General features: G+C 33.7%; 1 protein-coding gene across 1 annotated transcript in view; it reads left to right on the top strand.

Annotated features, from left to right (window-relative positions):
- Positions 1-4928: 4928 nt before the first annotated feature.
- The window catches only part of LOC112527557 (heparan-alpha-glucosaminide N-acetyltransferase-like), a 10877-nt gene continuing 2290 nt past the window's right edge, over positions 4929-13515 (top strand). Inside the window, exons 1-10 of the mRNA XM_025138262.1 lie at positions 4929-5144; positions 6207-6344; positions 6671-6752; positions 7467-7543; positions 8781-8881; positions 10112-10241; positions 11159-11275; positions 11374-11459; positions 11947-12013; positions 12426-12504. Coding sequence (XP_024994030.1) covers positions 4959-5144; positions 6207-6344; positions 6671-6752; positions 7467-7543; positions 8781-8881; positions 10112-10241; positions 11159-11275; positions 11374-11459; positions 11947-12013; positions 12426-12504 — 1063 coding nt within the window. The 5' untranslated portion in view covers positions 4929-4958. The remainder of the gene's footprint in view (positions 5145-6206; positions 6345-6670; positions 6753-7466; positions 7544-8780; positions 8882-10111; positions 10242-11158; positions 11276-11373; positions 11460-11946; positions 12014-12425; positions 12505-13515) is intronic.

Raw genomic sequence — 13515 nt, 5'->3', positions numbered from 1 at the left:
GAATTGTTTAGTCCTGAAACTATTTTTTGAATGAAAAAACTATTAAATGTTCATATTTTAAATGATTAAGACCTGAATTTTTTTTAAATAAATAAATAAATAAACAATTGAATTTTTAGTAGTCGGCTAACGTAACTTCTTTTTGGTTAATGAAATGTAGGTAACTAATTTTTAAAATTACAATGGTTTATTTATTAAAAAAATGTCATGGACTTAATCAATCAAATGAGAAAGTTTAATGGTTTTACTTCATTCAAAAAAATAGTTCATGAACTTGACCATTCAAAATGAGAAAGTTTAATGGATTTTTCATTCAAAAAAATAGTTTACGGATTTAATCTACAAAATGGGATAGTTCGTTGATTTTGTTTAAACTTTCCCTATTTAGATATAAATTTTCATAATAATGATGAATAAATATGTAAAGTTGTATAAATTTTCTTTAAATTCAACACTATAATTTTCTAATGGGTAAAATGGACAATGTAAACAAATTCAGACATTTATCGATTTACAAAAATAAATAGTCTTATTGATTCAGATTTCAGACTTCAACACCACCTTTTATCAACTAGAAGTGAAATAAGACTTCAAACTTCAACACTTCTTAAAAAACATACGTCACTTTAAATTTTAAAACATAATAACATATTTAAAATAATACGCACCACTAATATATATATATATATATATATATATATATTACAAAATAATAGAAGGGTATTCGCATAATGCAGTGAGATATATCTTGATTTTAGTGTTTCATTTTATTCCGTCTCTGTAGATGTTTTTGTGTAATTTCTTTAATTCAATTTTTTAACATGACTTGAATAACATAATTCATAAATCATGTATATAATCAGCTTCTTAAAAATTCGCAGATGTGAAACAATAATGATCTCCTTTCACATTTCCCCCTTCCCTTTACCTTCCACCGCTGCCAGTCCTGTCACATTTTTAAACACAAAATGAGGGCTAGACCACAAAATCTATTGAGTAATTTCCTTGATTGCAATTACAGGATAAAAATCATCAAAACACTTTTTGGAAAACCAGTACTGAAATGATATCAAGTAAATAACATTTTATTGTAACGAACCCCTTTATCGCATCATATAGATGAAACAATCCATTTTTATTGCATCAACCCATAAAGTATCAAACTTATCGCATCAAACACATAAAACATCCATTTGTTGCATCACATTTTGTCGCATCATACACACGTGATGACCCCACTTGTTGCATTTCATTGATGCTATAACATATTTTCCTCGCATCACACTGATGCGATAAATTACTCCTCGCAAACATTTTTCTCACATCATAAAGATGCGATAATACCATCTCATCACATGATAAAGATGCGATAAACCAAACTCATTGCATCATAAAGATGCGATAACAGTTTTCCACATGATCAAAAATCTCATTTTTAACATATAGTTGATTATACCACCCTTATCCCAGTATACGTCTTTCCTGATTATGTCACCCACTCCCCCTTATCCCAGAATATATATGTCACCTTTATCCCAAAATACACATTTTCTAATTATGACTTTCTTATTCCATCTAATTGGTAATAAAATATCAAATCCCAATATTATATTAAAAATAACATATAATCAATTTTCAAAATACCCCACGTATGAAACAGGAAACCATGGTTCATTCACCCAAAAAAAAAATCAAATGATGCTTTTAAAATAATAACTCGCTTTATAAATACAGTAGATTGAAAATCTTAAACAACAATAAATTCTGATAATAAATACGCTTTCTTCCTTTTGTTTTGTTTGAACAAGGAACCAACAGTAGCTTCACCAACTTCTTTTTGTTTTTCTCTCTTGTCTCATCCACCCGGCAAATTCATTTGTTAACCTTTATTATTATGTTAACTTTATGAATTAATCATGACCATTGAACTTTAAAATAAAGGGTTGAGATTAATCATCTTATAAATTTAATTTATTAAATGTGTAGTCTCATAAACATATGTGAACATAATTGTTGAAGGTATTTATGTAAAAGATAATGTGCATTCAATGACATCGGTTACAAACAGTAGAAATCGCTACAAATCGTATATGCTCAATTGTGTTCATAATTGCTTATTGCCACAAGTGTTTAGATATGTTTAATTTGTTCATAATTGTCATAAGTGTTCACATATATGTTTAATTTGTGTTCATAATTGTCACAAAATGTTCTTATATATATATATATATATATATATATATATATATGTATATATATATATATATATATGTATGTATATCAATTTTGTGTTCATATGAGTGTATACATGTTAATGTGTGTACGTCATATTAGGGGTGAGCAGTGGAACCGGGTACCCGGCTACGGAACCGGAACCGCCTTGGAACCGCCGGTTCCGGAACCGAAACCGATATGAGTGGTTCCGGTTCCTAAAATACGGAATCGATTGAGAACGGTTTCGGTTCCCGTTCTCAATTTTTTGGAACCGTTACCCGCCGGGTACCCGGTATTTTTCAATAAAAAAATAATAATTATTTTTTAATACAAAATTTATATTAGGTTTACATCTTGAAAGCACACCGTCATCTTCATTCTTCATCTAAATTCTTCATATAAAATGATTTGTATTTTTTCAAATTGTGTGTTCACTTGGATTCATAGTATGTAATCGTTAAACTTTGAACATTTATCATTATAGTATGTAATCGTTAAACTTTGAACATTTTCTATTAGTCTATTATGGTTTGTAATCGTTAAACAATATTTGTAACCATTATTCTGTATAATTTGTATTCTTGCTTATTTATTTAGTGTTTTGGCAATGTTTTATTTTTTATTTTTAAATAACAAAATTTTAATATTTTAGGAAGCGGGTACCCGGAACCGGAACCGGTTTCCGGTTCCAAAAATTTTAGAACCGCTTTAACCGGTTCCGGTTCCGGTTCCAATATCTCAAGAACTGCCGGTTCCGGTTCCTGTCAAAAAGGGCGGGTACCCGCCTATGCTCACCCCTACGTCATATATGTCAATTTGTGTTCATAATTATCAAAATACTCGCTTTGATTATTTACTTCACTTCCCGATCTCGAACTCCGACTATCACCATAAACAATTTTAACCTTCTCAATATTGTTGTGTTGTTTTCAATGTCTTTATCCATAATTGCTTGAATGATAACAAACACTTTTTTAATGGATCTCCTCCACTAATCACAAATTTATAAATATTAAAAAATGAAAAAAACCACAAGATCAATATTAAAAATGTAAAAATCATGAGATTTTATGGATCTTGTAACTCCCAATTAATGATATAAGGAGTTACAAAAAAATTATTCATATACCCTTAAAATTAAATTCTTAGATAGTGAAGAACTTAATACTAAGATAGAACGTGATTGGTCTAAAAGGATTACAAAATCCATTTTTTATGAATATTTTTATTCGTAAAAAACGATGTCTAAATTGTATGCATGTTTAAATTCTGGTATCATAATTTTATGAATATTTTTATTCGTAAAATAGTGATCTTTTGTAAACATGTTTAATTTCTGATATTATAATTTTTACTAAACATATTTGAATAAATTTACAATCTTTAAATGATAAAAATATTAAAATTAAAAGTATAACTTTGTAATATAAAATGGTGACGTTATAAAAAAATAATTTTGAAAGTATATTGTTGTAACAAGAAATGTCATGTAAGCATTGTCGTACATGTGGACACCCTACGTGGACGATGAGGTGCCAAAGAAACCTGGTATAATAGATAAATTTAATTTAAAATGTTATCCAATGTTATAACGGATAATTTTTGAAAATACGATACCTTAATAACAAATATTTTGAAACTACATTGCTATAATAAGAAAAACGAAAAGTACAATACTATAATAAGAAAGTTTGTAAAAAATAGTTTGTTATTTCGTATATTTTGTTTATTATTTTGAGACGTAGCCAGTAGGGGTGCTCATGAGTTGGGTTGATCGGGTTGAGAACATTTGAACAACCCAACCCAATGCTTGCAGTTTGGAAAAATCTTAACCCAACCCAACCCAACCCAAACCAAAGTGCAACCCAACCCAACCCGTACGGGTTAGTCGGGTTGGTCGAGTTGATACTTTGGTATATTAAAATATTCTTCTAACCTTGAATATGTTATTTCTCAACTCATAATTTCTTTTTCATCATCAACCATTTGATACAACTTATTCATATTTCTTACGTATATCACATTCAGTTAATTTTCTCAATTTACATATATATGTTCATAGTTACTGAATGAGTGATATAGATATATGAATAGATTGAAAATATGTATATATGAAAAACATACATGATAATTTAATTGTCTAATATATATATATGAATAGAAATTCAACAATCATATTAAATCCAAGAAATAAAAGGATATCGGGTTCATCGAGTTGAGTTGAGTTCAAATAATAGTAACCCAATATCAACCCAATACCTACGGTTTGACAATTTTACAACTCAATTAGACATTGGGTTGCTTCGGGTTAAATTATTTTGCAATGGGTTGTGTTGAGTTAGTTTGATTGGGTTTTTGAGCATCCCTAGTAGCCAGTAATAAATAAAAGAGAAAAAATAGAAAATAGACAAACCAAACAAAAGTTGACGGTGACTTTTTTTGTTGGCGATTCTGTTGAGGTTAAAAAGCTCTGAACCGAATTGATTCGTGATGCGAGATAAACCGAACCACTTGCTCGGGAAACGTAGGAAAACCGAGGAAGGTGGGCCCGGTGAACCTCATATCTGATTGGTCCACATAAGAACGCAACCTTCATAAATAACTCTCCATTTTCATTCCATCGATCCACCACCACCACCACCACCACCACTTCTCTTTACCAAATAAATTTTGTCAAATTACATTACATCCAACAGTTCTCCTGTTCAACTTTGGAATTTCTTTTCAATCTTTCACTAGATCAGATGTCTGCCATTTGTTCAAGATCTTCTCTAAATTTCAGAGGGAAAATGGCAGAGATTCTGCCATTGCTGAACAATCATCAAGATGAAGCTGATGAAGAATTGCAGCAGCAGCAGCAGCTCGTCTCAGAGAAGATAAGTAGTCGTAGGATCGCTTCACTTGATGTTTTCCGCGGCCTCTCCATCTTCGTAAGTTTAATCCTCTATTTTATTATTTTAATTTTGAGTTTAAGTTTGTGAATTTCGCTTGAGAGCTTCGTAAGTTGGTGGCTGTGATCGCCTAGAAGTAATTCATTTTTTAATCACACACACACTTCGAATAAGATTGCCAGATACAGGTTTACTTGTTTGACTTTGGGGTAAATGCAAACCAGCCATATATTCTAGTAAAGTTGACATGTATCGTCGAAATTCGTGGTTGGTAATCGTTGAACCTTAGCCCAACTGGTACTGCCTGGATCTCTTGAACTTTGTGGGTTAACATGGGCGTGTATTTCGAAGGTTTTAAAAAAGAAAGTTCATGGTTGATTCATACAATTCAAGTCGTTTAATGTTGCTTTTCTTTAATGCATTTACCAAGAATGTGCTGATTTGCTTCTTTTTTTAGTTAAGTTATTTGAATCGAGTTTTAGAGGCTAATGCATTTACACTTATATAGGGACTATGTATTCTCATGTAGAAACAAACAGGTTGACTCAAATGAGATGAAACACTAAATAACTCAGGTTTACCAATTTGGCTCCAACCAGAGCCATAAATAACAGTTGTCAGAGAACTTCTGTATTTGAAGTTTGGAAACGGAACTGGAGCTAATTCGATCCCAAATATAAAACTGATATTGCTCCAATTGCTATTTCTAAGCTATGGAGTTGGTGTTCTCAAACATGCCCTTAACAAGGTCAAAATAGATATTGCATTACTATTTAAGTATTTATGGTGGGCTGAGGCACATCAAAACATCTTCTTTAAGCAGAAGGTACAACCTTTTCATTTTTACAATGAGATTGACACTTATCAAAGTGACAACCACACCCGTTGAGGTATTAGCACAAAAAAACCAGCTAGGACAGGCCCATACTATGTTGAGGTTTTAATGCTAATTCATCAGATTTTTACTGGTTGACTATGAGCAAGCCTGGAATTAGATGTTAGAATAATGCTTCAAAAAAGAATATTGGATCTTGTTACCTTTTTTTATCTGGTGTTTAATCATATGCTACCATGTAACTATGGTTACTTATTTATTTTCAGCTTATGGTGCTTGTGGATTATGCTGGTTCTAGTTTACCCGTCATTGCTCATTCCCCATGGAATGGTCTACACTTAGCAGACTTTGTCATGCCTTTGTTCCTTTTTGCTGCTGGAATATCTCTTGCGATTGTATACAAGGTGATTAATAAATATATTTTGCTCAAGTCTAAATGTATGATAAATATATTCAACACTAAATGCTGTTTGACCACAAACTGCTTCCAACCATTACCATACTCAGGTAGTCTGTGTAAAGATGGTCTAATGACAATCATATCATATGATTCATCATTTGCTCTTAGTCAAAACCAGAAGCTAATGGCTTATACTTCAGCTCGAATTTGAGTTGTGAATTAGTTATTGCACAATATTTTAAATTAATTAAGATATATGTAACATATGATTCTATAACAGGAGTTACTGAAAACTTGAAACTGAAGTGTCCTTTCTTTCTAAAACAACAGAAAATTGAAAACAAATATGAAGCCACAAGGAAAGCAATAGTCAGAGCAGCGGAACTTTTTCTTCTCGGTGTTTTCCTTCAAGGTAAATATTGCAGGCACATTCCATCCATACTACATGAATTTTCTGTTTGTTGTTCTTAAGCATGCTAGTCTTGAGATTCCAATATGTGCCATGTTTTGCTACCATTGCCAGAATCACTGCATCGATATACCACCACTTACTGCATTCATTTTACTATGTTTGTTCACTTAAAAGATAATTCATCAAAAAAGTTCAAGATAAAGAGAAAAAAGTTGATATAAAAAAGGAGATTGATGAATGATTGAACATGTTAAATGCATATTGGAGACACATCTTATCCTTATATCTTTAACCCTAAGTAATATATTCAATATGTATTGCTCTGTGTTCCATTAAGTATTCAAATTCGACATATGTGATGAAAGAAACATGTACCACAACATTATTCACATAATTTGCAGTGGAGCAGAATAAGAGTAAGATCAAAATTTCAGTTAAACTGAAAATTCTAAAGTGTAAAGAAATAGAAAAGAAGTTGGCAACAATAGTTCCTCAAAACTAACAATAAATAAGGTTCCAATATCATTCAAGTTGTTCTGTTTCAACTTCTATGATCCAATTCATTCTGTATCATGACCTTGCCCTTCTTCTTCTCTCGAAGTTGCACTTATATGTCTTGTTTCTGTATAATTGTTAAGAGGGCATTCTTTTACGATTACATACCAATGGTCACAAATATTGCCTAATGTTCTAATCACCCATAATTATCTTCAGGTGGTTACCTGCATGGGATTACTTCGTTAACATATGGTGTTGATGTTGAGAGAATACGCCTGCTCGGCATCTTGCAGGTGTCATGGACTTGGCCCAATCAATACCTTAGCTTGCTATAATATCTTATCAATATTCATCTGGCTCTCATGCAATTCAGCTATAAAATGTCTCGTGTTAGGATAGAAAAGTTCAGAACAACTCTTGGATAGTAGTATATCCATAGTAGGTGGTGTTAGATGATACTTATTGTCAATTAGTGGTAGAAGTCCTTCGTAGATCACAGATGTTGGTTCCTCAACACAGATAATAACTTCTTGTAATTTCAGTATCATTCCAAGTATTATCTACTTATGATTGCATCGTGTTACTTAGGTTATTTTAGATGCTAGAGTTATATAGGTTTTAAGAGTAAAGTCAACAACTTTTTCCAGAAATCTATGTTGCTAGTTGGCGACTGGTCAATGTGTGCTTTGAAGGATGGAGACGTATATAAGGGAAGCATGAAGTGACCCCACAACCACATCTGGTGATCCAAATGACTTAGATGCCTAATAAGTGGGAAGAAGCGGGGGTCCAACCTAGAAAAATTCAGAAAGATGACTCTAATCAGCTCAAAGTTCTGCCATGGCATTGTTCTGTGTGATAGAATGAAGCAGAATCTTAGTTCTAGGTTACTATTTGCTTTCACAAAAAGTGAGATGGATATGGGTGGGCTCCCTAAATTTATTTTTTAGCTTTTAGTGCCATTTTATGCCCTTGTTGCCAAGTATAGGCTTTGGAGTTATGTAATTACGTTAGGGAGGCTCCACAGAAGAAGTGTATATGTTCTATTACAAGGTAACATATCTGCTCATGTGTGGATGAAGTAATGGGCTGAAGCTCCTGATCTGAAATTTAGAAGAGCTTCCATAGAGTAGCGTAGTTGTTGGACTCTAGATGTAACATCCAGATTCAAGCTGCACCAGACTCTTGACAGAAGAAAACAGGTTGGTTTGCCCAAGGGAAGACCATTAATGTCTGTTTATCCGAGTGGTGAGAGTGAAAGTCTGTAAAAAATCAGGTGGCAAGTCATAGTCCTATGATGGAAATATAATGACTGGAGCGGAAGAACACATTATCTTACTTTTTGGGGACACTAGTTGCACACTCTCAGACCATTGAGTTTGTATGATTACCCTTCCTGCACCACCGATTTGATCCTACGCCATTTAAAATTTGTACTTCCTATTGTGAATAGATTACATTGTTGATAGCATACTACTGTAACTTTTGTTTCTTGGTTCTGATTTTTTCAGTTTTTGTGATAATTTCCAGAGGATAGCAATTGGATACATTGCTGCAGCAGTGTGTGAAATATGGCTTTCCCGTCAAACCTGTCAGAAGGCAGCATTCTTCAGGAATTATATTTGGCACTGGTGAGAACATATATAGTACTAAAGCTAACCTCAGGCAGTCAGGCTCTTTTTTGGATAAAGGAAGGCTAACCTCAGGGCTCAGGCTCGAGTAATATAATATCATCCTTTGAATAGAAGCTCTTAACTTGCCATCTCTTTAGTTTGATATCCTATTCATTATGTGGAAATATTGTTTATGGTCATTTAGTAGAAAACACATACAAATGTGAATATAGACTCTCAGCAGAAAGCTTTAGAAATTGTCTGTTTTATGTGGCTGTATCCTTTTATTAGCTGCAAATTTCACAAATAGCACTCAGTTAACTACCTGTTGCGTCTTTCCATCAGCTGCACGTTTCCCAAATTATCTCCCAAATGTTTTTTTTGTTCATTATCAATGTTGTATCAAGCTATAGCATGCTAATACTATCTGTTGCCTAATTCTTCAATCACTTAAACTGAGGTTTGCTGTGGTCATGCTGATATAGTCTTTATAACTTCTGACTATTGTTATGAGCCCCAAGGGAAGAAAATGACAGCAGCCTCATTTTCTTGTACCTTAAACTAGTTAACACCCCACAAATTGGATGTCAGTTAAAAGATTGCTTCCAATGAAGCTGTATAATACATTATGGACTTGGTGAATTGCATTTTAATATATACATCCAAGAGGATGGTAAAATTTATTTTTGGATACAAAGCTCTGCATTGTTCTTATTTTATTACCTATATAGTGCAAATATCATATTCCACTTAGTATTTGTTGCTCATATCATATTCCACTTAGTATTTGATGCTCAAACTTCACTGTTCGGTAGATTATTCTCAGGAAGTGGCAACGAAGTATTGGCTGCTTTTTTTTCTTCAGAAAAAGCTGTATGTAGTTTATTAAAAGAAAAGTCCTAATCATCACATATGATCTTGTGAAGTATCATGAGGCCATGCTGTCTCGAAAACTCAATGCTTCTATATCCTAACAGTTCAAGTTGATATTATGACGGTTGTTTTACCTTCTAAACAATAAATATTTTATTAGCAAGTACCCTGTGTTTTCCTTGTGAACTTCCAAAACTGACTCCAAATTTGGCATACACACAAGCTATTAAAGTCAGACTCCTGCACCCATTACAGGTCAAATAAACATCGAACTTGTTCAGAGCTTTACACTATGTACTTCACTACTGAAATAATTGTTAACTATATGTGTGTGTTTGGGTAACTATTTGAAACTATATCATCTTTGTGCTGTAGGTGTGCTGTCTTTTTCTTGTCTGCCATCTACATCGGATTGACATATGGCTTGTACGTTGCAGATTGGCAATTCGAGGACTTGAATTCATTTTCTTCTTTAATGTCAGAAAATGGAAGTACTATTCATACTGTATGAACACTCTCTTGTTCTTCTCATTTCTCTTGTCACTGCCCTTTATCCTATTTGCTTAAATTCCATATAATTGCTCTCCAACTCTATTGATTAAACCAAACCAAACGGACTCGGTATATCCCACCCGGAGGTGGTGTCTGGGCAGGTTAAGATATAGGCAGACATGCCTCTACCTCAAAGAGTAGAGCGGCTGTTTCCTTGAAGACCCCAACTTGTGAAAAGTTTAGAGAAGATGGATATAAGTAAGCAAAATCAATACAGATAGAGGCAATTACAGGAGCAATGTAACACTTAACTACGACTCACTAACCCTACCCCCTACCCTCTATCTCTCCAGCTTTCTTCCTTCCATCTAGAACTCCTATATGTGAGCAGCTTCTTAATGTGAGGAAGATATCTGGGGAAGAAAAGCAAACATTAGTCTCCACAATTGAAATCAAAGAGAATATGCTTACATATATGTGCATAATGCACTCACTTACAGGGCCGAAGCCCAGCAAAATGTTTTAGGCATTCTAGAAGAGAATAGAAGGGGTACTTGTTTAGTAGGGGTAAGAAAGGGAATCGTCTTCTTAAAGCTGTCATGCCATGTAATGAATAGGTACTGCTAGTAGGGAGAAAATCATCCAGGAAATGTTGAGTCTGTTCTTTGGAAAGTCTAGCCTCTCAAGAAGCTAGTTTCCTACCGTTTTCTTGTTAATAGTACACGACCCCTGTTCCTACCAATTGGTTTTAGATCAATTGATAATCTACTCGGTTCATAATAAATTTGTTGCCTAGAATGGTGAATGAAGAATAAAGTACTAATGTTTATCAGTCACTACTTCTTGCTATTTGGTAAGAAGTTTTAGTTTATGATTCTTGTTTAGGGAACAAAACTCAGTAACAGTTCCATATGGGTGTCTTGCGTATAGGTGAAATGTTCCATTAGAGGTGATCTTGGGCCTGCCTGCAATGCTGCTGGAATGATAGACCGATATGTTCTTGGCATTAATCATCTATATCAAAAGCCTGTTTACAGAAACCTGAAGGTATTCTACTGCAAAGATACTGTTCTTGATTTGTAATTTGACACTATGCAGTCGATCATCGTCTGTGTACTCTATATAATATTATAATGCATGTACAGGAATGTAATATATCCAAGGGTGGCCAAGTTCCAGAATCTTCACCTTCATGGTGCTATGCCCCTTTTGAGCCCGAAGGCATTTTAAGGTAATTTTCACAAAAGATTCATTCCCTCAGGGAAGATACAACCGTTTCACATGCTGGTAAAGGGCCATTTGGTCAAACTCACCATTCTGCCTTCTTTTTACATGGAGAATTCTCCCTCCTTCTCTTCGTTGTCCATTTCAAATTTGAATGTCAAGCAAACTATTTCTCTTCTAAAATTGATGCGAATATATTTAAGTTTGAAGAAAAAGATTAGTTATTACATCAAAAGGTATAGTAACTGATATAAATACAATAGAATCAGTGTTAAAACTGTGAAATTATATTGTAATTATAGTTCTGCTAAATACAAGTTTGAAATTCACTGTCAAAAAGGGACCTCTAATAGAGAACCAGTGAAAAATAAAGTTTTGACCAAATATATATTATCTGGGGCCTTGATCCTCAAACTTCTCTTTTTCAAAAATCAGTTGCTTAATTCTATTGAATCTGTACAGCTAATGACATAGTTGCGATTGTGGATCTGCAGTTCCTTAACAGCTTCTGTGGCCTGCATAATTGGACTTCAATATGGTCACATTTTGACCGAATTACAGGTAAATATCATTTCCTATCGGTGAATATTTTTCACCATAGGTGAAATATTGCATGTCATTTAACACATTTTACAAATCAAACCAAACAAACCCAATATGACCCACCTGGAGGTGTAGTATGGAGAGAGTAAGATGTACACAGACCTGACTTCTATTTCTACCTCAAAGAGCAGAATAGTTGTTTCCATGAAGACTCATTTAATGCATTTTCTCAAGTACACTTTATCATCCTTAGTGCATGATGGTAGGAAACAATGCTCGAGTATTGAGAGTGGTGTTATTCAGTATGTCATTGAGCAACTTTTTGAAACTTTAAAGCTCCATTTCTCCGGTTTTTCAACCTGTAGCATGTTATCTATTCCTTAAAACTTGCTGATTGATATGACTAGTGTCGTATAACATTTTGTTGCAGGGCCATAAAGATCGACTTTGCAACTGGTCCCTCATGTCAATTTTGTTACTAATTCTTGGATCCTTACTTGCTCTCATAGGTATGCTTTTCGACTCCATTTTCAGAATCATGAGACTTGAGAGCGTAAATAATCTACACTAGCGACTTAAAAGATGTGGCATCTATGAGTTAATTTAGGTGCCATTTACCAAACGCTTACTCAGTAAATGCTTATCGGATGGCACTTACCTTATTGAATGTGCATGAAAAGTATCAAAAATCTTATCTGGTAAAAGCATAACAAAGACTGAAAATCTTACCCCATGAGGGAAAAGAACTCTTATATAGTAAGCGCTTACCGGGTAAAACACACTTACCAACAATCCATTTTGATGGCCAAGGATGTTACCTGAAAAGGTAAAGTGAGGGTGGTAACCTTTGTTGATAAGTGCTTACCGGGTAAGCGTTTGTTAAACTGCGATTAGTTCCCACGCAATTCTGCATCTATTGTTGTCCTGCTGTTAAAGCCATTTACTGCAGAAAAATAGTGCACCATGAATTTCCTCATGTTCTCAACTGTAGATCTATTACTAGCATATATCAAAAAGGACAAAAATGTACCATCTCTTTACTTATTACTTGTTTGGACATTAATATATTTAACTTTTTGTAGTTTAAGATTTAGACATGAATATATAAAACTTTTTGAGGGAAAACAAATAACTCGATAGAAAATGCATAAAGAATCGGTCGAAAAGCTATAGAAGAATAAAAATAACTATAGTTTTAGTATATACACATACGACATTCAAAACTCAAGTCGGATAGCCAATAGATAAACGGGATGCATAACCCCTACGCATGAGAACGAGTAACGTAGCCTTGTACTTACAGTATGAAGGTTTATCATGAGAACTCTCAGAGTGACCTTCACATTATATGATATAGCCTTCACAACACACAGTTAAATGTGGTGTGAAGGTTACAATCTTCATATATATATATATAGACTTGGGATCATGTGAGACCAGCCTGTTTTCGTGAGACCCATGAGACCAACATTTTACACTTGAAACTTCACAGCAAAATGCTGTGAAGGTGACTTTTTAAA

This window comes from Cynara cardunculus (assembly GCF_001531365.2).
Source record: "Cynara cardunculus var. scolymus isolate 2C chromosome LG 15, CcrdV1, whole genome shotgun sequence".
NCBI lineage: Eukaryota > Viridiplantae > Streptophyta > Magnoliopsida > Asterales > Asteraceae > Cynara > Cynara cardunculus.
The sequence above is the reverse complement of the archived record's forward strand: the minus strand, read 5'-3'. Positions and strand labels throughout refer to the sequence as shown.